The sequence below is a fragment of the Miscanthus floridulus genome, chromosome 8 (assembly GCF_019320115.1).
Source record: "Miscanthus floridulus cultivar M001 chromosome 8, ASM1932011v1, whole genome shotgun sequence".
NCBI classification, from domain to species: Eukaryota; Viridiplantae; Streptophyta; class Magnoliopsida; order Poales; family Poaceae; genus Miscanthus; species Miscanthus floridulus.
Genome location: NC_089587.1, coordinates 22,647,375 through 22,673,873, shown reverse-complemented (window position 1 = coordinate 22,673,873; position 26,499 = coordinate 22,647,375). Strand labels below are relative to the sequence as shown.

Sequence of the window (26,499 nt, the reverse complement as noted above, 5' to 3'; positions counted from 1 at the left end):
GACCTGAGCATCCTCTATGATGAGTGGTACCTGTGGCGGGTACATATGAGTGGAGTAGACCTCGGGATGCCTCATAGGGGTGAGCCCCCGGGGAGGAGGTGACGTCGAGGCATGGGGTGTCGGTTAACCCGACTTGAGAAGATGTCCTGTCTGGTCCCCTCTAAGGACTAGTATGTCGAGAGAACCGGATCATAGGACCCTATGTACACACCACTCATTCCTGAATGGGCGGGGGACGGTTACCCGACCAGCTAGGGTGATGCCACTACTGCCTAGGATGTAGGTGATAGTGTAGGGAGGTACGGGCGTATGTCTCACACCCTCCTAAGACAGTGTAGTGACCTTGAGGGCCCGGTACTACGTCTCACAATATCAGCGTGGTGGACTCTGGGGTGACTCGGGGCTGAGTGGCAGGGTGGCATCGTACCGGTTGGGAGGCAGCCAGTATCAGCCTAGACGGTGGCCACCGTTGATGATGGTGATCTTGTGGTTCCAGGTGTACACGCTCTACAGAGTTGATCGATCTATATATATAGCCGCGTCCGCGGATATGGACATTCCTATGACCTACGCTTCCTTTGATTAGTGAGAGCAGTCCTTTCTTCTTCCCCCCAGGTTTGTTGGTTTTCGGCTGTTAGCCGATAAGGCAAGGCACGAGAGGGAGTCGCCCTTGCCGCCTAGAGAGTGAGTGTGGTGAGATGTGTGTGATGGGATGGGTGAACATGTGGATGAGATGGATTAAAACTTGATGAACTATTATAAAATATTGATGAACTTGCATAGGAAAAGTACAACCATAAATAGGCCTTTTGCTCTACCCTTGCATTTCACTTACCATAAAGCAACGCAAAGTATAGGGTGGGAGCCAGTTGCTAGTATAAATCATACTAAAAGATATTTGGCAGGTTTGGATGTCATCTACGACGACGACAATGGAGATTAGAAGGATTAGATGGTTTCGTTCCTACGCTCAAGTTTGGTTGAGGAGATGAAGTCTACACCCACTGATAATCTACGCCTACTCTGATGATTGCCCGTGAAGGAGGAGCCTTCACCCGCCAACGTGCTATGTCTACTCTGATGCTGATCTGTGTGCGTTTCCGCTAGTATACGTTGTACTTAGATGTGTTACCAAGTGTTGTAATATCTTGTAAACTTGTAATTCCGCGATGTATGAACTGTGATATCAACTGAATAATGATAATGTGACAGCTTAGTCTTCTTGGACTATCACATTATGATGTAATATGTGGATTTCCCTTCGAGAAAATCATAGATCGTTTCACTTATATAACAAAGAACCCTGAAATTTCGTTATTTTTTTAAGATAACGAACCCTACAATGACCTTCATTAGGGTTTCATTCTTTTTCCATCAATGAAAGTGTGATGCCATCTCGCTTTCTAGGTGGCAAAGTGTTGTCTAGCTACCAAATTCAAATCATTGACCTGTAGATTATTCAATCAACCTTTCTAAACAATCAGGATCATGTGTCACAACTCAACCATCTACCTCACGAGAGCCAAAAACCGATGTCCCTTTCTTTCTCGGGGAGTCGGTATGGAAGAGGCACGCGTTGCATAAGATTTTCTGTCTTTGGTTCTGTTAGGCTTATCCCATATTCGACTTGTTCAGCTTTTTTTAGCCGGAATAATATTTTTCTCTCATAATAATTCAGTCAGAATAGTATTTTTTAGCCAAAATTCTGCCAGCCGAACGGGCCTTCGTAGCTGTGTTCCACTCTTCATTCTTCATTTTACATATTACAGTGCTAGTATTTATTAATCCGTAACTATAGCTTGATCCCATATTATGGACGACTGAAAGGGATGGCTTTCATGCCTGGAGCTTAAAAGTCGTACCCGTGTTGTTCTTTTCTACGCCTTTCGGGCTTTGATGAAACTTGAAACAGCCTGTCATGGATGTACTAAAAAGAAAAGGGACCTTTCATAGATAGAACAACGGAATTGTTGTCTCAGATATTTTTCTCCTACCGGTATCTCAAATCCAACGCAAAACTCACAAAAATGACCATAATATTAATTCGAACTGTTTGTTAGTAGAAAACACTTCTAGCTTTATATTTACAAATTTGTATATGCCACCCGGATTTCTTCTAACTCCCCAAAATGGCAAAAACTTGAGGGGGTGTTTGGTTCTTCAGTCGCTTTTAAAATTCATGTCATATCGAATATTTAGATATTAATAAGGAGCATTAAATATAGATAAATTATAAAACCAATTACATAGATGGAGGCTAATTTACAAGACGATTTTTTAAGCCTAATTAATCTGTCATTATCATATATTTACTGTAGCACAACGCTGTCAAATCATGGACTAATTATGCTTAAAAGATTCGTCTCGCAAATTAGTCGCAAGTTGTGCAATTAGTTTTATAATTAGTCTATATTTAATACTCTATACATATATCAAACATTCGATGCGACAGAAATTTTAGGAGCTTCTGAAGAACCAAACATAGGCTAAGGTCAGTCTCAGTGTAGGTTTTATCTTCCAGTTTTCAACACACCTATATTTTGAAAACAGTCACATTCGATGTGATAGAAATTTTAGGAGCTTCTGAAGAACCAAACATAGGCTAAGGTCAGTCTCAGTGTAGATTTTATCTTTCAGTTTTCAACACACCTATATTTTGAAAACAGTATAGAAGAGTTTTATCCTCATGAAACACTCTCTATTCCCATAAAATTTTTATCTTCTCTCTTCGTCAAAACAGTAACCTATCAGCGTATTTAATGCTCGTTGAGCCTGCCTAAGTTAATCCAAAAGGCATTCGAAAGATATTAATGGGGCATCTGGCAGGTGGCACACGACTTCCTCAAGCCCCCGTATATATTCGGCTCGCCGCCCCTCACCAACCGAGGCCGACGACCAGCCCCCATTCCTCCCCCGACTTCTCAGGCTCCCCTCCTCCCTCGCCGCGGAACACGCGGTCCCGTCCTCTCCCGCCCGTGTCTCTTGCATTCCTTGGTAAGCAAGTCTAGGCGTAATTGTTCGTTCTATTCGTTGGGATCTCTTCTCCATCGCGAGCCCTCGAACCCAACCCCATCTTCGTCTCCAATCTGCCCCCACGCTCTGCCGCGGATTCGTTTGCTGCGTGGTGGGGGCGGTGTAGTAATTATCCGTTTGCTTCCCCTACTTCCTTTGTCCTTTGGGGGTTTCGGTTGAATTCGGCTGCGGTGACCTGATGAGATCGTCTGTTTGTTTGGTTGCTGTGTCTGCCCAGGTGCGGTCGTAGCCGAGCGCTCCGGCCATGGCGTTCTTCCGGGGCCTCACCGCGGTCTCGAGACTGCGATCCCGCATGGTGAGTGGTCCATTGAGCGGTGGCGCTTTGTCCTTTTGTGTATGCTGCTTCACCGGTTGTGGGGGCTGTCGTGCTGAGATTTTCCCCCCCGTGCTGTTCGTGTTGCCAGGCGCAGGAGGCCACCACGCTGGGCGGTGTGAGATGGCTGCAGATGCAGAGCGCGTCCGATCTCGTAAGACAGTTCGTCTAACTGTTGTACCTTGCGGTACAGTTTTGTGTACTCTGGATTGGACGCTGATTGTGTTTCTGCAAATGCAGGATCTTAAGTCCCAGTTGCAGGAATTGATTCCAGAACAACAGGTTTGCTGCTCGTAGACCATCTATTAATCTTGTAAAGTCGAAAAGTTCCTGGGGGTATCTGATGCCTTATCTTCTGTTCTTTTAGCCGATACTTCGAAAAGTTCCTGGGGGTATCTGATGCCTTATCTTCTGTTCTTTTAGCCGATACTAGCAAATAGTGTCACTCCCTTCTCTTTTAGCTCAATCCCTTTTCTTTAAGCTCATGTATCCCTTTTCTTTAAGCTCATGTATTTCTGTGTCCAATACATTTTCATCTCAAACATGTGGATACATTTTCATCTCAAACATGTGATGGAACATGAAAGGAATTGCTTGTCTGAAAGTAGCACAAACTGTTACATCAATTCTATTCCCTCTTCTGTCAGAGGAAATCAGTCTGCACGTTTTGCACCTAGCTGTAGTTGGCAGATTTAGAATAATAAAGTTTTAGAGAATCTACCTCACACTTGTTTATCTAACCACTTGTCTTCGTGAAATATGAACACCTGTTCATCTGGCCTTGCTGTTCTCAAATGTTAGTCTGTCTTGTTACAGGATCGCTTAAAGAAGCTTAAGTCAGAGCACGGAAAGGTCCAGCTTGGAAACATAACTGTGGATATGGTATGATATACTGCTTATCAATTGTCTATGGATAGTTCTGTTGCTTTTCTACAGCATATATTAACTTATCATGTGAAATTCCTGAATAATGTTCCTGCAGGTCCTTGGTGGAATGAGAGGGATGATTGGAATGCTTTGGGAAACATCCCTACTTGACCCAGAGGAGGTATCTTGCATGCATCCTCGTCATGATGCTATGTTAGCATAGTGTACTATTAGCTCATGCCCATTCTAGGTCAAAATATGTACACAGTTCCAAATTTAATTAAGTATTACACAAGATCTATAGAAGATACATGGAAAATTTTCTAACAATTTACTATAGCACATGAATTTGCTGTAGTTGAAGGTTATAATTGTTTTTAAGTCATTTTCTTTTAGCATGATAGCTGCATTTCTTGTTTCTTTATTGGGGTTGATTTTGAGCTTGTCAAACCTGAATGGCTGGGTGCACATCACTCATCATCTTTGTTGTTGGATGTAATAATCTAGTTTTGACATTAACATATTTATAAACTTCAAAGTGAAGCACATTCATTCAGTAATAAATAACCACTTCTTTTCTATCCAGGGTATTCGTTTTAGGGGCCTCTCGATTCCAGAGTGCCAGAAAGTGCTGCCAACAGCAGTTAAGGGTGGTGAACCTTTGCCTGAGGGTCTCCTTTGGCTTCTTTTGACGGGGAAGGTATATGCCTGCCTATATTCATTTAATTTTAATTTACAAATGTGCCAAAAGTGTTCCGTAAAACTAGGGAAATATTTATTGTTGATTAAGAATGGGGACAACGTTTCTTGCTTATCTTTGTATTGCCATTCCTTTAATATATTTCAGTTTTCCGCAATTCTCACCCTATTTCTATAAGTTTTGAGCCTGTGTGTTTTTTCTTGTTGCAGGTCCCAACCAAAGAGCAAGTTGATGCTCTATCAAAGGATTTGCTTGCGCGCTCAACTGTCCCAGGTATTTTGAACACACTGCTGGCTACTTGTGTTATTGTTTTGACCAGTTAAATCTACAAATCATCTGAACGAATTGATGCTAATGTCCCCCTGTTCTAAAATTCAAAGGTAGTCACAGATTAATAGAGAGGTCTATATGTTTCTGTTAGTATGACTGTGTTAACTTTGTATGCTCCATCTTGCCACTTTGCTCTCTAGCAGCTGATAATTTATATGGTTGCAGCTCATGTCTATAAGGCAATAGATGCTCTCCCAGTAACTGCACATCCTATGACACAGTTTACCACGGGAGTAATGGCTCTTCAGGTGAGTCCTTCCACTTCCGGCATGCTGTCTCTTCTAAGTATAATATCATAATTGTGAAATAAAATCACATTTCCTTGCGATCTATTGGATTTTTTAGAACTGGATGCAATTGGTATTTAAATTATTTCCCATTGTGTCGTGGATGCTGTTTGTAAATTCTAAAGCCTCGAAAGTGACTTAGTTTCCATTTTTAAACTCCATTTCAGGTTGAGAGCGAATTTCAAAAAGCTTACGACAATGGATTGCCAAAATCAAAGTAAACTTGGGATTTGTACTGCCACCCATTTTCTTATGTGTTCAGTGGTTGCTTTCCATGGTGTTCACAATTATTATTTGTATAGGTTTTGGGAGCCTACTTATGAAGACTGCTTAAATTTGATTGCTCGGCTTCCACCAGTGGCTTCTTATGTTTACCGGAGGTAGCTTTTGTTTTGAAATGCTTCAATTTTTAATGCACTTACTGGAGGTGACATCAGTCAAATTTCGTGAAGTTAAAGTTGTGTACAAATTTTAGAATTAATGAATAATACTCTCATTTGTTCTTTGAAGAATTTTCAAGGGTGGGAAATCAATAGAAGCTGATAATTCTCTGGATTATGCGGCAAATTTCTCACACATGCTTGGTTTTGATGACCCCAAAATGCTGGAGCTGATGCGGCTCTATGTAACAATTCACACGTAATTTTGCATCCATCCTTGTTTCTATTTTTATTATGTTTCGGTACTTGTTGTTTTCGCCTCATACTGTGACCTGTGTTCTTCTAGTGATCATGAAGGCGGGAATGTCAGTGCTCATACTGGTCATCTGGTAATATTTGTTCTCTTGTTGTGATCTTGATTTTTTCATTAGTGTTTCTTAACGTGCCAAGACAATGACAGCTGTTAGTGTGATACCTTATCTTGTACCATCATGGCACTTTGCTTTTGGTTTGGTGCAATGTGATTATTAAGCATGTGACAATACTCTGGTATGTACTGTTAAAACGAACTGAATTGTTAATCTGGAAAAACGAACTGAATTGTTAATCTGGAAATACATCTTTAAACAGTGCATGATAACACTTATTAGGAACTGGTGTTAGTCGTTGAATTCTCACTCTTGGTTGTAGGAGAATTCTTACTCTCATCGAGAGAAGATGACACTAGGAGTTGGGGCAATTTTCTTGTCTATTTCTCACACAAGCTCACACAAATGCCATACCAACCTGAGGGGTTGGGGTTACATATTTATAGGCTGCTAGCCAGCCAAGCATATGCCAAGATGCTAGTCTAAGATGCTAGTCCAAGATGCTAATATGCTGTCCTAGCTAAGATGCTGTCCTCTAGTCTAAGATGCTGTCCTCTAAGATGCTGTCCTCTAGTCTAAGATGCTGTCCTAAAAACAGAAAAACAGCCACAAGGACCATGTGAGCAACAATAGCCCCACAAAGACCAGCCACACATGACTTATCCATCATTCTCCCCCTAAGTCTTGTGCGTCGTCTTGTGGGAGAGTTGAACCATCCCGGTCCTGGAGCAGAGCTCAAGGAACTTGATCCTCCCAAGGGGCTTGGTGAGCAGGTCCGCAAGCTGGTCCTTGGTGTTGATGTAGTTCGCCTTGATGCTCCCTTCCTCCAAACAGCCTCGGATGAAGTGGTACCTCACCCGGATGTGCTTGCTGCGTTCGTGGAACACGGGGTTCTTTGCCAGGACCAGAGCGGACTTGCTGTCCACCCTGAGCTCCACCGCTCTAGTGTCTCTGCCGAGGAGATCACCAAGCAGTCGAGCGAGCCAGAGCGCCTGAGTCGAAGCGGTGGAGGCCGCTATGTACTCGGCCTCGCAGCTGGACAGGGCCACCACCTGCTGCTTGACCGACTGCCAGCTAACGAGGCACTTGCCGAGGAAGAAGAGGATCCCGCTCGTGCTCTTGCTGGTGTCGATGTCGCCGGCGTGGTCGCTGTCGCTGTACCCGACGAAGTGTGCCGCCCCAGGACACCTCGGGTAGTAGAGGCCGTGGTCGAGAGTCCCCACAACGTAGCGGATGATCCTCTTCACAGCCTGCTGGTGCTCCGTCGTCGGTCGCTGCATGAACCGACTAACGTAGCCGACGGAGAATGCCAAGTCCGGCCGTGTGTGGGCGAGGTAGCAAAGGCTCCCCACAAGGCGCCGGTACTGTGTAGCGTCCACCTCCTCCGTCGTGCTGTCGCGGCTCAGCTTCAGCCTCTCCTCCATCGGAGTGAGAGCTGGGTTGCAGTCGGTGAGCCCAGCTAGCTCAACGACGCGCTTGGCGTAGGCGGTCTGTCGAAGCGTGATCCCGGAGTCATCCTGGTGCACCTCGATTCCCAGGTAGAAGGAGAGAGGCCCCAGGTCACTCATCTGGAAGGTGGCCTTCATCTCTTCCTTGAATGCCGCCACCTCCGCATCCTTGGTGCCGGTGATCACCAAGTCGTCGACGTAGACACCCACCAGCAGGGCATTTCCTCCATTGCCCCGTCGGTAGATGGCCGCCTCGTGCGGGCTTTGCTCGAAGCCCATCCCCTTTAGCGTGGAATCCAACTTGGCATTCCACGCCCTCGGTGCCTACCGCAAGCCATAGAGGGCCTTGCGCAGGCGGAGCACCTTGCCCTCCTTGCCGGGGATCGCAAATCCCGGCGGCTGGTGCACGTAGACCTCCTCCTTCAAGTCGCCGTTAAGGAACGCCGACTTGACGTTCATGTGGTGAACACGCCAGCCCTCCTGGGCAGCTAGCGCAAGGAGGAGTCGCACGGACTCCATCCGTGCCACGGGAGCAAAAGCGTCGTCGAAGTCGACCCCCTCCTGCTGCACGAAACCTCGTGCCACCAAGCGAGCCTTGTGCTTGACGATGGCGCCGGCTTCATCCCTCTTCAACTTGTACACCCACTTAAGGGTGATCGCGCGGTGACCACGAGGAAGGTCAGCAAGCTCCTAGGTGCGGTTCTTCTCAACCGCATCCATCTCCAACTGCATCGCGGCGCGCCATGCCGCGTGTCTCTCGGCCTCTGCAAACGACCGAGGCTCGCCGTCGTCACACGCAAGGTGCAACTGCGCCTCCAGGTCGTGAGGCACCGGTCCCGGCACCGGCTGGTCGCCGAGAAGGTTCTCCACCGTACGGTACCGCAACGGCTCACCGTCGTGGTACGCGTCGACGCGCTCCTCGTCGTGAGAGAGCGGAGTAGCGAGCTCAACCGGGCCGTGCTCGACACGAGCTGGTGGTGGAGTAGACGTGCCCGGAGTGGTGCCTGTCGGTGCTGGAGTGCGTGGCGTTGCCGGCTGTGGTGGAGCCGGCGAAGAGCTCATCGCAGCCGAGGTCCTGGCTGGAGAGCGTGGTGCTGTCGGAGTAGCAGGTGCCGGGGTCGGTGGAGGCTCGGAGACTGGGGTAGACGCGCTCGCCGAAGAAGAACTGCCTACTCCCCCAGCTCCCTCGAAGTGGACGTACTCGATAGTGAAGTCGTCGTACGTCGGAGCCGAGCCGTCGTCCACTGCCTTGTCCCACGCCCATCCACGCCCTTCGTCGAACACAACGTCGCGCGCCGTGCGCACACGCTGTGTCTTCGGGTCGAGGATGCGGTAGGCCTTCGATCCCTCCGCGTAGCCGATGAACACTCCCGGAGTCCTCCTGTCGTCGAGCTTGCTGATGTGGCCAAGCTCCTTGGCGAATGCGAGGCAGCCGAAGACCCGCAAGTGGGAGACCGCCGGCTTGCGCCCATGCCAAGCCTCGTACGGCGTCCTGCCGTCGAGCGCCTTGGTAGGCGAGCGGTTGAGGATGTAGACGGCCGTCACCACCGCCTCTCCCCAGAAGATAGCCGGCATCCCCCTCTGCTTGAGGAGGGCCCGAGCCATCCCCACAACCGTCTGGTTGCGCCGCTCGACGACGCCGTTCTGCTGCAGGCTGTACGGCGCGGAGTAGTGGCGCTGAATGCCCTCGTCAACGCAGTACGACGCGAATTCAGCCGCCGTGAATTCGCCGCCGTTGTCGGTGCGCAGCACGCGTAGCTTGCGGCCGCACTCCGCCTCCGCAGCAGCCTGCGCGCGCCTGATGGCGTCCGCAGCCTCTCTCTTGCTGCCGAGGACCATCACCCACATGTAGCGGGAGAGGTCGTCAACGAGCAGCAGGAAGTAGCGTCGTCCTCCCGGTGTGGCCGGTGTCACCGGGCCACACAAGTCCCCGTGCACAAGCTCGAGCCTCTCCTTGGCTCGAAAGCTCGCCCGCTGGGGAAAGGGGAGTCGCCTCTGCTTCGTCAACACGCAGACGTCGCAGAGCTGCTCCACATGGTCGAGGCACGGCAGGCCTCGCACCATCTCCGTGGCACTGAGCCGCTTCAGGGCCTCAAAGTGAAGGTGCCCGAAACGCTCGTGCCACTGCCACGCCTCGTCGTCCCGACGAGCAGCGAGACAGAGGGGTTGTGCCACCTGCACGTTAAGAATGTAGAGTCGATTTGCGCTTCTGGATACCTTGGCAAGAAGGCGACGACGACGATCCCAAATCCTCATGACTCCGTCCTCAACCACCACGCGCGAACCGTTCTCATCCAGCTGTCCCAAGCTGATGATGGAGTTCCTCAACGCGGGGATGTAGTAGACTCCGGTGAGCAGCCTGTGCTCACCAGACACGGTGGTGAAGATGACGGAGCCGACGCCCTTGATCTCCACGCCGGAGGCATCCCCAAACTTGACGGAGCCTCGAACGCTAGAGTCAAGCTCGGTGAAGAACTCCCGTCGACCGGTCATGTGATGGGTGGCGCCGGTGTCGAGGCACCACCCGTCAGTCTTGTCGTTGCCGGAGCAATCGCCGAGGAGGGCGTGTGCTTTTGGCTCGTCAAGGTGGAGGAGAGCCGCTGCGGCCGGTGCCGCTGGAGGTAGCTCGATGCTGGCATGTGCCATGAACAGAGCCGGCTCCTCCGCCTGTGCGACGTGGGCCTGGCCGCGTCGTGGCTGTCGACAGTCCTTGGCCCAATGGCCAAGCTGGCCGCAGTTGCGGCAGGCGTCGTCTCGTGCCGGCTTGTGCCTACCGGCGGCGCCGCCCTGGGCGCCTCCGCGGGCATCACCCTCGGCACGTCCTCGCGCCCCGGCCTGGGCGTCTCTGCGCGCCTTGCGTGGCTTGCCACGCTTGCGGCCGCCTGTCGCGGAAGAAGGCTCCCCCTTCCTCCGGTCACCTTGGCTGGCAAGCCACTGCTCCCGAGTGAGGAGGAGCTTCCCGCCAGTGGTGATGGGCCCCGAGAGGGACTGTGGCTCATCGCTGTCGACGACCTTGAGGCGACCTATCGCCTCCTCGATCGACATCGTGGAGAGATCCAGCAGAGACTCGATCGAGCGAGCCATCTGCTTGTACTTCTCGGGGACGCAGCGGAAGAGCTTTTCGACAGCTCTCTCCTCGCCGTAAGTGTCGTCGCCGAACTGCACCATCTTCTGCAACAGAGTGTTGAGACGGAGAGCAAAGTCATCAACGTCCTCACCTGGCTTGAAGGCCAGGTTCTCCCACTCCTTGCGAAGTGCCTGCAGTGTGGACTTGCGGGCGCGGTCGCTGCCGATGCGTGCCGCAGCGATGGCGTCCCAAGCCTCCTTGGCAGTCCGCTTGCTGGTAAGCGAGAACTGCATCTCGGGCGGGACTGCAGCGATGAGAGCATCCAGCGCCCGTCGATCTAGGTCGTAGTCGACGTCGCCATACCGGACTGCCTCCCACATGTGCCGCACCTGGAGCTTTACCCTCATCACCGCAGCCCACTCGACGTAGTTGGTCTTGGTGAGGGTAGGCCACCCACCGCCGGGACCGACGTCCCTGACAACAGCCTGGAGCCCGTGGTAACCACGGTACCGATCCGGGGAGAAAGAGCCACGCTGCCTGTGAAGGCTGCGCTCTCCATCGACCCGTCGGTACCGATCCGGGGAGAGAGAGCCACGCTGCCTGTGAAGGCCGCGCTCTCCATCGACCCGTCCGCCACCGTTGCCGTGCGCGCCTCCTCCAGGAGCGCCGCCGCCGTGCGCGCCTCCTCCAGGAGCGCCACCGGCGCGTCCGCGCCTGTCTGGGCTGCCGCCGCGCTCGTGGGCGTGCGCGGCTGCCCCAGGAGCGCCACCGCCGTGCGCGCCTCCTCCAGGAGCGCCGCCAGCGCGTCCGCGCCTGTCTGGGCTGCCGCCACGCTCGTGGACGTGCGCGGCTGCCAATTGCGCCGCCCGCGCTCGCGCTGCCTCCCTCTCTAGCAGCTCGAGGTCTGCGTCGGCGATGTCGTCAGCGGAAATGGAGCTGCCGATGTTGCCGCGCAGAGCCTCGACCTCCGCCGCCGCCGCACGCGCTGCATTCGCCGCCGCTGCCGCTTCCGCCTCCGCTCTGGCTGCTGCCAGCTCCGCCGCTGCCAACCTCGACGCCCTTGCCGCCGCCGCAGCGGTCTCTACCGCCGCTCGCTCGCGTTCCTCTGCTGCGGCAAGTTCGGCCTCCTGCCGACGCCGCGTGCTCGAGGCGACCGAGCGCTGAGACTGTCCTGCGGACATGACGCGCTACCGGGGGGCTGCTGCGTGGGGAGAGGGCTGCTTCAGACGAGCTAGGAGAGGAGTGAACAGGAGCGGCCGGAGCTGCTGCTACTCAGCTGGGGCTGTTGCGAGGCTGGGCAAGGGGATGAGCAGGAGATGCTCAGGCTACAGGATACTACGGCTCCGATACCAGTTGTTAGTCGTTGAATTCTCACTCTTGGTAGTAGGAGAATTCTTACTCTCATCGAGAGAAGATGACACTAGGAGTTGGGGCAATTTTCTTGTCTATTTCTCACACAAGCTCACACAAATGCCATACCAACCTGAGGGGTTGGGGTTACATATTTATAGGCTGCTAGCCAGCCAAGCATATGCCAAGATGCTAGTCTAAGATGCTAATATGCTGTCCTAGCTAAGATGCTGTCCTCTAGTCTAAGATGCTGTCCTCTAAGATGCTGTCCTCTAGTCTAAGATGCTGTCCTAAAAACAGAAAAACAGCCACAAGGACCATGTGAGCAACAATAGCCCCACAAAGACCAGCCACACATGACTTATCCATCAACTGGAACCTGGAAAAGGATAAGAGGGTTAATTTTAGCTGATACTTTGCTAATTTAATCATGATTCGTCAGGACTCAACTGTATTCCTTGCTCTGTCTTTGTTGTATTCCATAGTAGCGAGTATAAAATTTCAGTTCTGACAGTAGTCGGGGTCTGTTATTACACTCTATCAGTTTCCCCCTGTGTGGGCTATTGTAGATCAGGAGAGCTCCATGTGAGGATCATAATGTGTCACCTTGGAAGAGGGTCCGGGATCAATGTAGTTGTAGAAATATATTTTATTGTGTACTCTTAATTCGTAGTGGAGCAATTCCTCTAGGTTGGAGTAGAGAACTTCATGATACGTGTATGTGGAGAGAATTATTGCTGTTCGACACTGGCCATTTTATTCCTTTTTTTTTGCCATTTTAATCCTATAATTGCTTGCAACCTGCTAGCTACTGTTTTTTTTGCCATGTCCTAAGGGTTTGACTTTATCTTCTGCTCATGGTACTCATCCACATGCAGGTTGGGAGTGCTCTATCAGATCCTTATCTTTCTTTCGCAGCGGCTCTGAATGGGTTAGCTGGGCCGCTGCATGGCCTTGCAAATCAGGTATGCTCAGTTTGACAAACTAGATCTGATCTGGTACTTAATCTCCGCCTTGTGCTTCCTTTTACTTGTATATTTTGAAAAAAAAAGTTTCCAACCTGGCCCCACTTGCACCTGTTAGAACAACCAGGCCCAAAGGGGCAAGTATACATGTGTGTACATATGCAAAGAGCCCCTCCAAGTAGAGGGAAAATACAAAGTACATCTATACATCTAACACCCCCCCTCAAACTCATGGTGGATCTACAACACTGAGTTTGGAGAGCAAGAATCTATGATGTGCCCCCCCTCAAACTCATGGTGGATCTACAACACTGAGTTTGGAGAGCAAGAATCTATGATGGGCCCGTGTCTGTGCCTTGGTGAAGAAATCGGCTAGCGGAACCTCTGAAGGCACGTGGTGGAGGGACACAACCTGATCATGCACCTACGATCTCATGTAGGAAGCATCAACGCCAATATGTTTGGTGAGCTCATGCTTGACCGGATCCCGAGCAATACTGATTGCACCAGTGCTGTCAGTAGAGAGGAGTGGGTGCAGTGACAGACACACCAAAATCCTCAAGAAGCCATCGTAGCCATGTCACCTCTGTAGTCACAGTCACCATAGCACGCAGCTCAGCCTCAGCACTCGAGCGGGAAACTACAGTCTGCTTCTTGGTTTTCCAGGCAATCAAGGAGGAGCCAAGGAAAACACAATAAGCTGAGAGAGTAGCAATCAGTGGGATCACCCGCCCAGGTCGCGTCAGAGTACGCCTGAAGGTGGAGAGAACTAGAGCGAGGGAAGAAAAGGCGGCGAGAGATGGTTCCACGAAGGTATCGCAGAACACAAAGTAGGTGAGCATAGTGGAGCTGGGTAGGAGCCGAGATAAACTGACTCAAGATATGAACAGAGTGAGTAATATCAGGACGGGTGATCCCAAGATAGACAAGGCTCCCAACAAGCTGACGATAGCGAGTGGGATCAGCAAGTGGTGCACCGTTAGTGGGTCGGAGGTGAACACTAAGCTCCATATGAGTGTCAACAGTGCGGTGATCAGTGAGAGCAGCACGAGAAAGGAGGTCCTGAGTGTACTTCTCCTGAGAGAGAAAAATACCATTAGATGTGGAGGTGACCTCAAGACCAAGGAAGTAATGAAGAGGACCTAAACCAGACATGAGGAATGTCGCACTGAGACGCTGCTTCACAAAGGCAATGTACTGAGAGTCGTCACCCGTGATGATCATGTCATAGACATAGAGAAGAAGAAGTGTGCGACCATGAGGAGAAGTGTGAACAAAAAGAGTAGGATCATGGTCACTAAGCTTGAAGCCAACATCGATGACAACAGAGGAAAAACACTTGAACCAAGCACGAGGAGCTTGCTTAAGACCATAGAGGGAACGACGCAACCGACAAACCATCCCATCCAGAACGGAGTACCCTGGAGGTGGCTGCATATAGACTTCCTCACGGAGCTCACCATTGAGGAAGGCGTTCTTGACATCCAACTGAGAAATCGACCGCTGACGAACGGAAGCAACTGCAAGAAAAGTCCGAACAGTAGTCATGTGAGCGACAGGAGCGAAGGTCTCCTCATAGTCACGACCTTGCTCCTGTTGGAAGCCGCGCGCCACAAGCCGAGCCTTGTAGCGCTCATGAGAGCCATCCGAGCGGGTCTTTACCTTGTACACCCACTTGCAAGTGATAGGAGTGACATGAGGTGGTAAAGGAACAAGATCCCAGGTGCTAGTACGCTCAAGGGCAGCAATCTCCTCAGCCATAGCGTGCTGCCACTCTGAGTGAACAGCAGCTTCCCGATAGGTCGCGGGCTCAGCCAAAGCGGCAACAGTGAAGCCAAAGCGATCGGGAGGACGAAGGGTGCTGCGGTCACGAAGAGCATAGCGAGGAGGAGACTCAGGATGAGGTCCAAGGACGGACGGGGAAGAGTCAAGTGGCGGTGCAGGGCGTGGACGACGAGTGTAGTAGTGAGTGATCTCACGGGAAGGACGCAACGGTGATGGTGGAGGAGACTGGTGGTGGAGAGGTAGGAGGAGGTGGTGAAGGTGGAGAGGTAGGAGGAGGTGAAGAGGTAGGAGAAGGTTGGCGGAGGTGGAGATGACAGCGGAAGATACCACTCAGGTAAAGTGATAAACGAGAGGGACTCAACAGTACCAGGATCATCGGAAGGGGAACGAGGATAGTAAGGTCGGGACTCATCAAAGGTGACATCCCGAGAAATCCTCATCTGCCGAGCAACAGGGTCATAGCAGCGATAGCCCTTGTGTTCCGTACTGTACCCAAGGAAAACACACTTAACAGACTGAGAAGTGAGTTTGGTGCGCTCACGAGGTGGAAGTAGGACATAACAGACACACCCAAAACAACGGAGATGGCTATAGGAAGGAGGGGTGCCGAAAAGCTCATAGGGAGTGCAACCCTTAAGAGAAGTAGATGGTTGGCGATTTATGAGGAAAACAGCCATAGAAACCGCCTCAGCCCAGAAATGAGGAGAAGTGCAGAAGAGATCAAGAGAGCACGAGCAGTCTCAAGAATGTAGCGATGCTTGCGCTCAGCAACACCATTCTGAGCATGAGCACCAGGACATGAAAATTGGGCAAGAGTACCCTGCTCAGCAAGGTAGGAGCGATGAGCAGTGGAGATGTACTCACCAGCAGAATCAGCACGAAAAACTCGAATGAGAGAGTTATACTGGGTACGGATCATGGTAGCAAATTGCTGGTAAATAGAAAGAAATTGACCTCGAGAGGACATCAGATAAATCCAAGTAAATCTCGAATTGTCATCAATGAAAAGATCATATGATTGCCCTCCTTTTGAAACTAAAGGTGCAGGACCCCATACATTAGAGTGAACAAGATCAAAAGGTCTCTGGGATTTAGACTCACTAGAGGGATAGGGGAGTTGCAACTGTTTGCCAAGTTTACAACCCATACAATTTAGAGCAGTGTCACCAAAAACAGTGCCTAACACACCACTACCAACAAGACTGGACAATCGAGAACCAGAGAGGTGGCCAAGACGACGATGCCACTGCACAAAAGAAGCGGTAGGTGAAGCAGTTGACGCAGATGCTGGAGAACCGGGTGATGGATGGAGTACCATTTTACTAGATCGCCCACTTGATATGTAATGCACCTCATCTCTGAAAGAAGAAACATATTTTTCCTGTAGCCTGTATTTTTATATACTTGCTGTTGTTGTGTGTATGAACTTACCATATATTGCAGGAAGTTCTTCTATGGATCAAATCTGTAATTGAGGAAACTGGGAGTGATGTTACAACAGATCAACTCAAAGACTATGTCTGGAAGACACTAAAGAGTGGAAAGGTATATCAGTTCACTGAGGTCTAGTGTTTGTGATCATGCTCGAACACAGTTTTGTTTCCCGTAGGAAAGCTATATCAATTCACTGAGATTTGAATGATGTGCAGTAGGTCTGATAGAGTTGTGTCTTTGACTGTATATGAAAGTGATATCTCTGATGCTTACATTCAATCATAGGTTGTTCCTGGGTTTGGTCATGGAGTTCTGCGTAAGACAGACCCGCGGTATTCATGTCAAAGGGAGTTTGCCCTGAGGCATTTGCCCGAGGATCCACTTTTCCAACTGGTCCGTCTAGAACCTTTATCTAATTGCATTAACTTTCTTGAGTTGAACAATTTTAAATGTAATATTCCGTTACAGGTGTCCAAGTTGTATGAAGTTGTACCTCCGATCCTCACTGAGCTGGGCAAGGTAATGCGGTACCAGATTGATCATGATTTACCACCCTTTTGGTTTGAGTTTACTGGTTATGAACACCATTCTTTGCCCATGTCTCAGGTCAAGAACCCATGGCCGAATGTTGATGCTCACAGTGGAGTTTTGCTGAACCACTTTGGACTATCAGAAGCACGGTATGTTTATGCTTGTCATTTAGATACTAATTTAGTCCTGTTTTTTCTTTTTACTTAGCAAATCTAGTTCTGAATGAGCACTCATGTCTGGAACACTAACTGTGCAGGTATTACACAGTCTTGTTCGGTGTTTCGAGAAGCATGGGGATAGGATCTCAGGTCTGCCTTCGACCTTCTCTTTACATACTTTCTTCTAGTAATTCTGCTGGCTAATTTTGTTTGATTATCTATGATGCAGCTCATCTGGGACCGTGCCCTTGGCCTGCCACTGGAGAGGCCGAAGAGTGTTACCATGGAGTGGCTGGAGAGCTACTGCAAGAACAAGTCTGCTTGAAGCTTTTCACAAATGCTGCCTTTTCCCAACCTTACGCTGTTAATAATTAAACATGAGTTATAGAAGTAGTAATTTCCCCTTCGGCCTTTGAATAACGCAAGAGCAAGATGCTTTCAGGCGGTAGAATTTTGTATCTTCCGTCACTTGTGGACATCCAGATAGTTTGATCTGCGGCAACACTAGCAAAAGAGATTAGGACATGCTAATTAATCTTTATATGCCGACACAGTTTTTTGAACGATATGTTTGGCTGAGTTAATTGGTAAGTACTTCATTCCAAATTATAAGGCGTTTGATGTTTTGGTTTGTCTAGATATGTAATTTTTTATATGGACATATACTATGTCTAAATACATAGTAAAAGCAATGTATGTAGAAAAGTCAAAATGTGTAATAATTTGGAACAGATGGTGTGCAAATTTGTTTTATGGCATGTATGCCAGTTGTGTTGTGGTAGTTCTGTTTTAAGTTCACCTGTGCGACATGGCTGAATTGCTGATAGTTCTTGTGCGTGCCTGATCTTTTCTCCCGGTCCTGTGTTTGGTTGGGTTGACTAGCAAGAAAAGGAGAGACGAGCGGTGCGACTTGGCAAAATCTATTTAAGGGAAATTTGTTTACATAGCTGTACCGCCGAACACTGGCCTCGAGAGTCCAGACGCAGGAGCTTAAGGGCATGTTCAGTATTATCTATATAAGGGAAATCATTCTCTAGAATAAACTTTGTATAGGAAGAAGTGTACCAAGACTCAAGAGATGAGTGAATCACAGAAGGTTGTTTTTCCAGCTCCCAGGATACCCTATACAAATTGCCGTTTGGTAGAGGTCCCTGAAATCACTAGCTTTACCAAACAGGACTTAAAGCTCCTAACTCCCTACATGCCTGAACTCTGGAAAGCAACACAATTAGATCAACCAAACAACACGCAACTCATACATCTGATGACTAAACAAACCTGCCGTGAACATATTGAACCAAAACTGAAACATCAAGTAGCATGATCATAGAGAACAAGTCAGATTCGAACGAAGCAGTTCATCTTTATCCTATCCCAAACGGTCATGGTTACATTTGCCTCCAACAGAAACAAAAGGAGTACCTTTCATTTGCTTGCCCAGATATCTATAGCTAATGGTTATGTAGCATCTACACGATAACCTAAGATTCATCAGCAAGCAAGAAGTACCACATGTCTATTCTGCTCAGCGGCCTCTCAGAAATGATGTTCGTGCCCTGACCATAGGATCAAAGATCAGCCACTGATGTTGCCGAGCCAGAACAGCATAGGGAACTGCACAACCGCCAGGAAGAGCAGGAAGTAGTGGTTCCGGCTGGGGTGTCTCTCATAGCTCCTTGGTCCGCCCAGAAGTACCCTCTTCATGGTCTTCACAAGGAAGACTCCCGTGCAGATGCAGAACCATGGCATGATGAAGTAATACAGATAGTTCCCGAAGATGCGGGCCAGCATTGCAAGGGAAGTGCCAGCGAAACCATATCCAGCATATGCCACAATGTCCAGCAATGGAGCTTCACCGCTGCCCAGGGAGTACAGCAGACCTTTGATGAGGATGACTTGCAGAAACCAGCCAAGTATCCCTTTAGAAAACTGTAGGGTCAGTGCCTCAGGGGTAAACCTGCATCACAAAGGATGCGCCTCAAGGTGAATCACAAATCATGTAAGACACATTGTTCAATAAATTTATTTGCATTTCTTGTGTGCTGCTAGTACAATGTTCTTGTCTAATTCCAGATGAAACAAAAGAAGTCACTCACAGAGTATTTACCTTCCAAGAACACCCAAGGCATACCCAGCAACTACAATGTAGGTGCCAAATGCCATCAAAGGGATGTACAAGTCCGGTGCATTGATATCCTGGATTGGAGGTTTGTAGGACAGCCTTCCTCCTACTGGTTCAGTTATTCTTGTCCAGTGACCCTTAAGGAAGACAATAAAGGTCAGACATATGTTGCGAGACTTCACAAAATGCAAAATCCTGCAGACATAAATAAAAGGTCACCAGCCCTTTACCCTGTGCAAGAAAGGGAACAAGATGACCTTCAGTTTGTTCCTCACATACTGGCTGTTGACTTGAAAGTAGTACTGAGGGTCAGACAAATATTGTGTTATCTGACAAAAATAGAGTGAGGTTTAGCCTTTCTAGTTCCAAGATAGATACACTAATCTCTAAACATGAAACCTGTGTACAAATTTACATTGCTCTGCATAAACTCAGAACTTGAATCTAAAAACCTCCCCCCATATGCTTCTAGCCCAGTACGGATCAGTCCTGGTCCAGCACCATGCAAGGCAGTTCCAAAAGGATTTGCTTGTGGATTTGTCGGCCTGCCACCTAAGCCTCCCATATCAGTATTCATCGCTGCCGTGGTAACTGAATAAAATAGGAGTCAGACAACAAGTCATTCAAGGATACAGGCACAATAAATTGTTGTTTGGATTTCAAGATTAGAAACCAGTTATTAGAGAACGTTTTCTATTAGGAAATTTAGAAAAATAAGTCTTAAAGTAGCTATTATGTTATTGTTGGTTTATACATTTATGTTTTTGGATTGCAAGTGCTCAACCTGTTTTATGTTAGACGAATGACACACTGTTAGTGATCATGCAAATTATCCTCATCATCAAAGATGAATTCATGTGAATGATTGAATGAATCCACATAAACGGACACAGCAGATTTTGCCAAAACGTGGACTTTTGAGTTTGCTAGAAAGCAGGTTTTCTTATCTTCATGTTAAACAAAAATGGTTTTTCTAAATAATAAACTAACACTGACTTTTAAGAAATCTAGTTTTCATAAAACTTGATATCGAAACAAGGCCTAAAGTATGTTCCACATCATTACATCTCATATAGAATTGTGTAACCTACGTTTACCGTAGCACAACCATAATGTGGTAGAAGTGCTACTGAAATAGCACTAGTTGTGATTCTATGCCAATCATACTTCTGTTGGCCAAAAGGGATAATTTGGACCCACCTCAAACTACAAGAGTCTTGATTTGCAATTGTGTAATCTGGAACTGTGTACATGCATAACAAATTAAGGATCGTTGCAATGCCATGATGAACCTTGGCATCCCCTCTAATCCAACAGAGAATTACGCCATGACGAATCCCGGATCACTCACGGGCCACGGGAACGGACTCACCGTTGCGATCTCAACTCCGAATTCAGCCCAAACCTAATTCGACGAAACAAACTGAAATGCACCACCCGCGTGTTGCGCCCCAATTCCAATGGCGTCAACTGACAACGACCCCGCGTCACTGGCAAAGGAGAGCCGAATCTAATCGCCTCAGAACCGGGGGGTCGATGGATCAGATCAGTGCGACATGTATATGCTTGAAATTAGGTCAGATCCGAATACAAATAGCTCACATTAGGGTCTCTGGGGTGCTCTGTTTCGCACAGCAAATAGCAGGAAGGAGAGAGGAGGGGCGGCGTACCAGGTCGGCGTGCTCGTCGCCCGGCAAAGGACCCGTCGCCGCTCGTCTAGCAGACAGAGGCAGGGGAGGCAGGGGTGAAGTGAACGCGAGAAATCATTTTTTTTTTCGGAATTAAATGACACCGTTAGGTCCCAAACGGCAGTGCGGAGGACAAAAAAAAAAAAAAGACTGAAAATCGCTGAACTTTATCAAGCCTTACGAGGCATTGCGATCTTTTTTTAATAGGAATTTCCTCCGCACCAAAGACTCAGAGGCATTACGATCTTTTTTTTAATAGGAATTCCCCCTCCAAAAAAAAAGAGGAGCGTTCGCTTGGAACGCACACGTCACTGGTCTGTGGTCACTCGTATAACAGCAAAAACTCAATACGTGGGCCGACACGTATTTGCGTATTCAGCAGACACGGCCCAGCCCAGCCCATAGAGCACCCTCCAGAGTCCATCCCCATCGGGTTCACATTCAGCAGCTCTCGTCCCTGGGAGAAATTTCATTATTTAACCCTGAATTCGTAAGCCTCTTAGAATTTGATATCGAATTCGCAAGCCATTTAATATTTAACCCTGCGCACGCGAATTATTTCAATAAGAGGGATTCTTCTCTTCTCCTCTCCTTTCTTAATTTCAATAAATCTTGGGTACTGTTTGGGACACGGGAAAAGACTTTTATGCCCCTCTCTACACAAAAGAAGTCTGGGAGAAGATCCGGCTCTTGGCCTGTGCGTGCTTGTGCTCTGTCCATACAGGCCCTCCCCAACTCCTCTGTCAGTACAGACCCCCCAACAGCTACACACATGTGTTGTCAAAGAAAAAACAGCTACACACATGTAACATATATTTGATAAAAATTAATGTAAACAAAGTACAAATTATAATCAAATTTCAAGATAGAAAAAATAACATTAATATAATTTAAGAGTACAGATTCATTGACAATAGCCATCCATACATTTTAGTAAATAGGTTCAAGTCAATACAACCATACAAGCAATTTAAAGAGTACATGTTCACTATAATCATCCAGTCAATTTAAGATTACAGGTTCACAAAGACAAAGGAAACGCATCCAGCCAATTTAAGATCACAAGTTCAAATAGACAAAAGAAACATCCTGATGGCTGAGCATTACAAAAGAATCATCCTGATGGCTGGGCATTACAAAAGCCATTCAAACATCGATCTTCTTTGCCTTCTTTGGAGTGAGTTTTTTCTTCAGACCTAGCCTCCTCCTTGGAGTGGTTATAGCATTACTTGCTCCTTCTCCAGCTTGACTGAATACAATAGGAAAATTGAGTGGTTCAGTACATGAACTAAAATAACCACATACATGTTTAATAAAGTGAATCATTTAACCTTTTTGTCACTGTTCTAGGGCTTGTACTAATCTGATTTGTCCCTCCAAATCCAGCCAATGTTATTTGCATTTGGCTAAAAATGAGACAAATGTTTAGAGTAAAAAATGGAATAGTATTCCAAGTTCTAACTCAATGTTGAGTGCATAGAAATTCACCTTCTTGTAACAGCCCCGGGACTAGTGCTAATTTGACTTGTGCCTTCTGGTACTTCCACAAGTCCAGGACTATTATTCCCTGAATTTTCTTGCACTTGAACCTTCTGCCTTTTGGATGAACTAGAAGATGCATCACCTTTGCTACAACCAAGAGGCCTACCTGCCTTTCCTTTCTTGGCCCGACTCTTCCTGTAAATGTAAAATGGTTAGTTCAAAATATGAAGCAAGTATAAGTTAGTTCGAAAAAGGCATACACATTTACCTCTTCTTTGTTCCATTGAGAGGGCACTTAGGGGATGTTGATCTATGGCCATGACCTAAGCATTGTTTACACTGCACCTGCCACATGCCTTTGCCTCTGGGCTTATTTCCCTTGTTCTCAAGGCAGCTAGGGGTTCTCAGTTTCTTTTGTCTTCCAGGATCCCTCTTTGTGAGTGGTGGCAACACTTTGAATCCAGGATTCACACGTACCCATTGGGACTTATCAGGTAGTGGTTTGATCACACCACCATAGGCTAGTCTAAAATGGTACACGGAGTAGTATGAATCAAGGTAATCTTCCATCTTAGGATTTCTATGTGTGGTGATTAGAAGCAAAGCATGTGCACAAGGTTTCCCTGAGACTTGCCACTCCCTACAGGTACATGTGTGATTCTGAATATTAACCACATGTCTTATGATCTTATGGGAATCTGTGACCTCTGTCACCTCTGCTTCATCCCGTCCACCTTCTTTTATTTTCAAGTGACCCAACTGCCGACTCATTGCATATAGTTGGCGAACAACTATTGGCAGCATTACATGTCCTTCAAATTTCTCACCAATTCTCCTCCTTCTTGCACAAAGCTCCATGAACTTTGACCTAAGAGTGTCAGCAAGTTCAGCTATGGGAAGGTCCTTGATGTCCTTCACCCAATTGTTCCAAACCTCAGCCACATTATTAGTGATATGATCACACTTTATTGCCTCTGAAAATTTGCTCCTCATCCACTTCAACTTGTGATTGGCTTTCAACCATGGCTCAACATTTTTATTTACAGCATACATCTTGTTCATCAAGTACTCATGGTATTCTGGTTGGAAAGTCCTTGCTGCAGGATACATTCTCCCAAATGCAGGTCCTTGAAATCTCTTACTGAAATTCTTCATGAGATGGACAAAACATTCTCTATGCTCTGCCCAAGGGTATACATTCTTCACTGCATTCTCTAGACCCTTGCAAGCATCTGAACTTATAGCTAGGTGCGGTGGATTCCCAATTGCCTTTTGCAGCTGCTGCATAAACCAAGTCCAATTATCAGTACTCTCACCATCAAAAAACTCAAATGCAACTGGAAACATCCAGTTGTGCCCATCAAGTGCTGTAGCTGATGGTAAGTGGCCACTCCATCTACCATTGAGAGCTGTGGAGTCAATACTTAAAAATGGCCGACAACCATTTAGGAAACCATCAATGCTTGGTTTCAAACAACAAAAGAATCTGTGGAAAAATACACCTTCCTCCTTATTCACGACATCTATCTCCACAATACTTTCTGGCATCCTAAGCTCAATCTCTGCCTTGAAGTTGAACAAATAACCAAAACTTTCTTCTCATGTCCCATGAATTTTTTCTCCAGCTATAACAAAACCTATATGCACAGTACCATACCCAATTGTGATATCATATTTGTCCTCCAGCTCTTCTTGCAATTTTTTTGCACCCATGGTTGGATGCTTCATTAGTATGGGGATTGCCTTCTCTGCTACCCAATGGTATGATGCCATCTTGGTCTTCAGTCTCGCAGTAGATGGACAAAAATGCTGTTCCTTATTCAATGTAATCTGTGAAATAGAAACAAATATGTTAGTAATGCAACACACATGCATGAGGACTAATAATGCATAATAAATTAAGTTAGCATACTGCATATAAGTGTTAGTACCCTGACTTGGATTTTATCAGGCATCAACCTTGCTACAATAGACCATGGACAACCCTCAGCTTTGCAGTACCCTCTGAACAAATCTTTGCAAGATTTCTAAGTTCCAAGTTGAAATTTCCCATTTATAGCATGTTGCTTTACTGCAGCCCTGAATTCATTCATACTAGCATATATGGTTCCAGCTTCCATTGGAGGATCTTCTCTGTCATATAAAGCTGAATCCTCACCGGGTACACGATCATGAACCAACATGTCGGTATCTTGTAGGTCCATATCATCAAGATTAATTGTGGCCGCCATCCTAGATTGCTCAGCCCTCTCATCCTCTGCCCTGAGGCCAACAAACTCATACATCGCATCTTCATCCATCACAGGAAGTGCGGCACCAATTTGATCTTGTCCAAGAGGAATAATCTCCATACTGTCCCAGTCGATTGCATGAGAAACAAATGCCTCCTTACTTGAATCTATTGGTCCAATGACATTATCATGCCCCACATTGCTTGCTGCTACCTCTGTTACAACTTCTGTAGGTTTGTCCTCAACATCAACAAACAAGAACAGCTTACTGTCACCCATCCTTTCAGAAAATGCACGGAACAGATCTGTGTCATTTAGCAACTTCCTTTTTCCACCACTCATGTCAAACTCATGTACTACAGGCTGCTGGCTGCTTCCCCAATTGACCCTAGCTTTCAAGTCATTTTTTAGCATCTCCAAATTATAAGATCGGCAATCCACAACCCATTCATCAAATTTCCATGGCACATCCACAGAGCAACCATCATCGAGCTTAGCAGTGAACTCAGAAAACTGAACACACAACCTAAATGGGCCATCCCGATCGACTCTATCATGTGTACCAACAAAAAAATAAATGAGACACAAAATCAATTTTGTGCCCCTCACCAAGATCAACAGTACTGTAAAATTGAGAAACTGAGAAGGGGGATTTAGGATCGGGCGCTTACTCTGGAGGAGCCATGGAGACGGAGGGGGAGGACGACCTGCTGGCGTCGGGCTAGCAGGGAGACCGCCGGCGGGGAGCTCGGCCGCCCCTAACCCTAGGCCGTCGGGCCAGGGAAGGGTGGCGCGCGGACGGGGCCGGGAGGGCGGAGGGGCCTGTGAAGCGGGGGAGATCAAGCCGGACAGACGGTCGCGGGCGTTCTCTGGCGGCGGGCGGCCACCGGCATCGGGCGGCGGCGTCTGCGAGCGGCGCTTCTCCGTCTCGCGAGGAGCGACGGAGAAAGAACAAAGCCTCTCCCAAAGTTACGTACGAGTACAACTTCAGGATAGGAATAAGGAGGCAGGGGTAGTTAGGTCATTTTCCATGTCCTGTAAAGTGCCAAAAGATATTAGAAAATAGAAAATTAATAAAAATCCTAGGAATCCCTCGGATTAAAACAATTCGCGTGCACAGGGTTAAATATTGAAAGGCTTGCGAATTCGATGTCAAATTCTGAGAGGCTTACGAATTCAGGGTTAAATAATGAAATTTCTCCGTCCCTGGAGGCCTGGACGCTTAAGAGGAGTGGCGCCCGCCCGCCCGAGCGCCGCCGCCGGCAAAGAGGAGTGGCAACGGCAGACTCAGCACACATAAGCCCCGCCCCTACGCCGCGAGGCGCTGCTGACAAGGACGAGCGCGGACGCCTGACACGCAGCACACACGAGCGCCACCTCCAATCACCCTGCCCGCCGCCACAAGCGCAATCTCCGGTGAGTTTGCCGTTCTCCTCTGGATTGATTCCTTTCTTCGTATTTTGATCCAGCTTGTAGTGAATTTGTTTTCATCATTTCTTTTTTCCCGATTCTGAACCGTCCATTTGTTCTTCATTTCTTTTCCTTTTGATTTCCTGCTCCCCAAGAGGCTGCTATTGTGGGGAGATGGGAAAATGAGGCAGTGGGGATGAAGTAGCTTGAGCTGAAGCCTGCAGTCCTGCACTGCCCTAATGCCCTTTATAATTTTAACAGATTTGAGACTATGTGTGTTATGTAATAGTAGAACTTAAGTAGACTGCTATCTGCACTATTATTTATTTATTAAACAAATACTAAGACGTACTGTATCTGCTTATTGGTTTTTTTTCTGGGAACAATGCCATATCGGTGTATCTGTAACATCCCAATATCCGTATCTGTATCCGTGCTGCTCAGGCACAGACATTCACTGACTATTGTCTCCTTATCGCATTGGGAACAGGACATAACAGCGGAACAAGAGTGAACGAAGAAGCATAGAAAGGAAGACAATATGCCAAAG

General features: G+C 47.8%; 2 protein-coding genes and 1 pseudogene across 3 annotated transcripts; 1 reads left to right on the top strand and 2 right to left on the bottom strand.

The window, feature by feature from the left end:
* The first annotated feature begins 2,855 nt into the window (after positions 1-2,855).
* LOC136475959 (citrate synthase 4, mitochondrial-like) lies at positions 2,856-17,778 on the top strand. 2 transcript variants are annotated; one of them, XM_066473613.1, is made up of 20 exons: positions 2,856-2,994; positions 3,251-3,328; positions 3,438-3,500; positions 3,587-3,628; positions 4,163-4,228; positions 4,329-4,394; positions 4,800-4,913; positions 5,123-5,186; positions 5,409-5,491; positions 5,698-5,747; positions 5,833-5,910; positions 6,041-6,169; positions 6,257-6,299; positions 13,022-13,108; positions 16,337-16,438; positions 16,613-16,720; positions 16,796-16,846; positions 16,934-17,007; positions 17,115-17,166; positions 17,246-17,778. In XM_066473613.1, exons 2-20 carry the CDS (start codon positions 3,278-3,280, stop codon positions 17,339-17,341), a joined length of 1,419 nt encoding a protein of 472 aa, XP_066329710.1. In that variant the 5' UTR covers positions 2,856-2,994; positions 3,251-3,277; the 3' UTR covers positions 17,342-17,778. The 2 variants fall into 2 exon arrangements, with proteins under 2 accessions (XP_066329710.1, XP_066329711.1); XM_066473614.1 differs by lacking the exons at positions 3,438-3,500; positions 3,587-3,628.
* A 530-nt stretch (positions 17,779-18,308) lies between these two features.
* On the bottom strand, positions 18,309-20,966 carry LOC136475960 (uncharacterized). The gene is made up of 5 exons (XM_066473616.1): positions 20,809-20,966; positions 19,554-19,729; positions 19,369-19,467; positions 19,124-19,275; positions 18,309-18,973 (listed from the first exon to the last, which is right to left on the bottom strand). The coding sequence occupies exons 2-5, from the start codon at positions 19,713-19,715 to the stop codon at positions 18,592-18,594; spliced, it is 795 nt and encodes a 264-aa protein (XP_066329713.1). The 5' UTR covers positions 19,716-19,729; positions 20,809-20,966; the 3' UTR covers positions 18,309-18,591.
* Positions 20,967-21,879: 913 nt separating this feature from the next.
* On the bottom strand, positions 21,880-25,474 carry LOC136471334 (uncharacterized; annotated as a pseudogene).
* Positions 25,475-26,499: the final 1,025 nt, after the last annotated feature.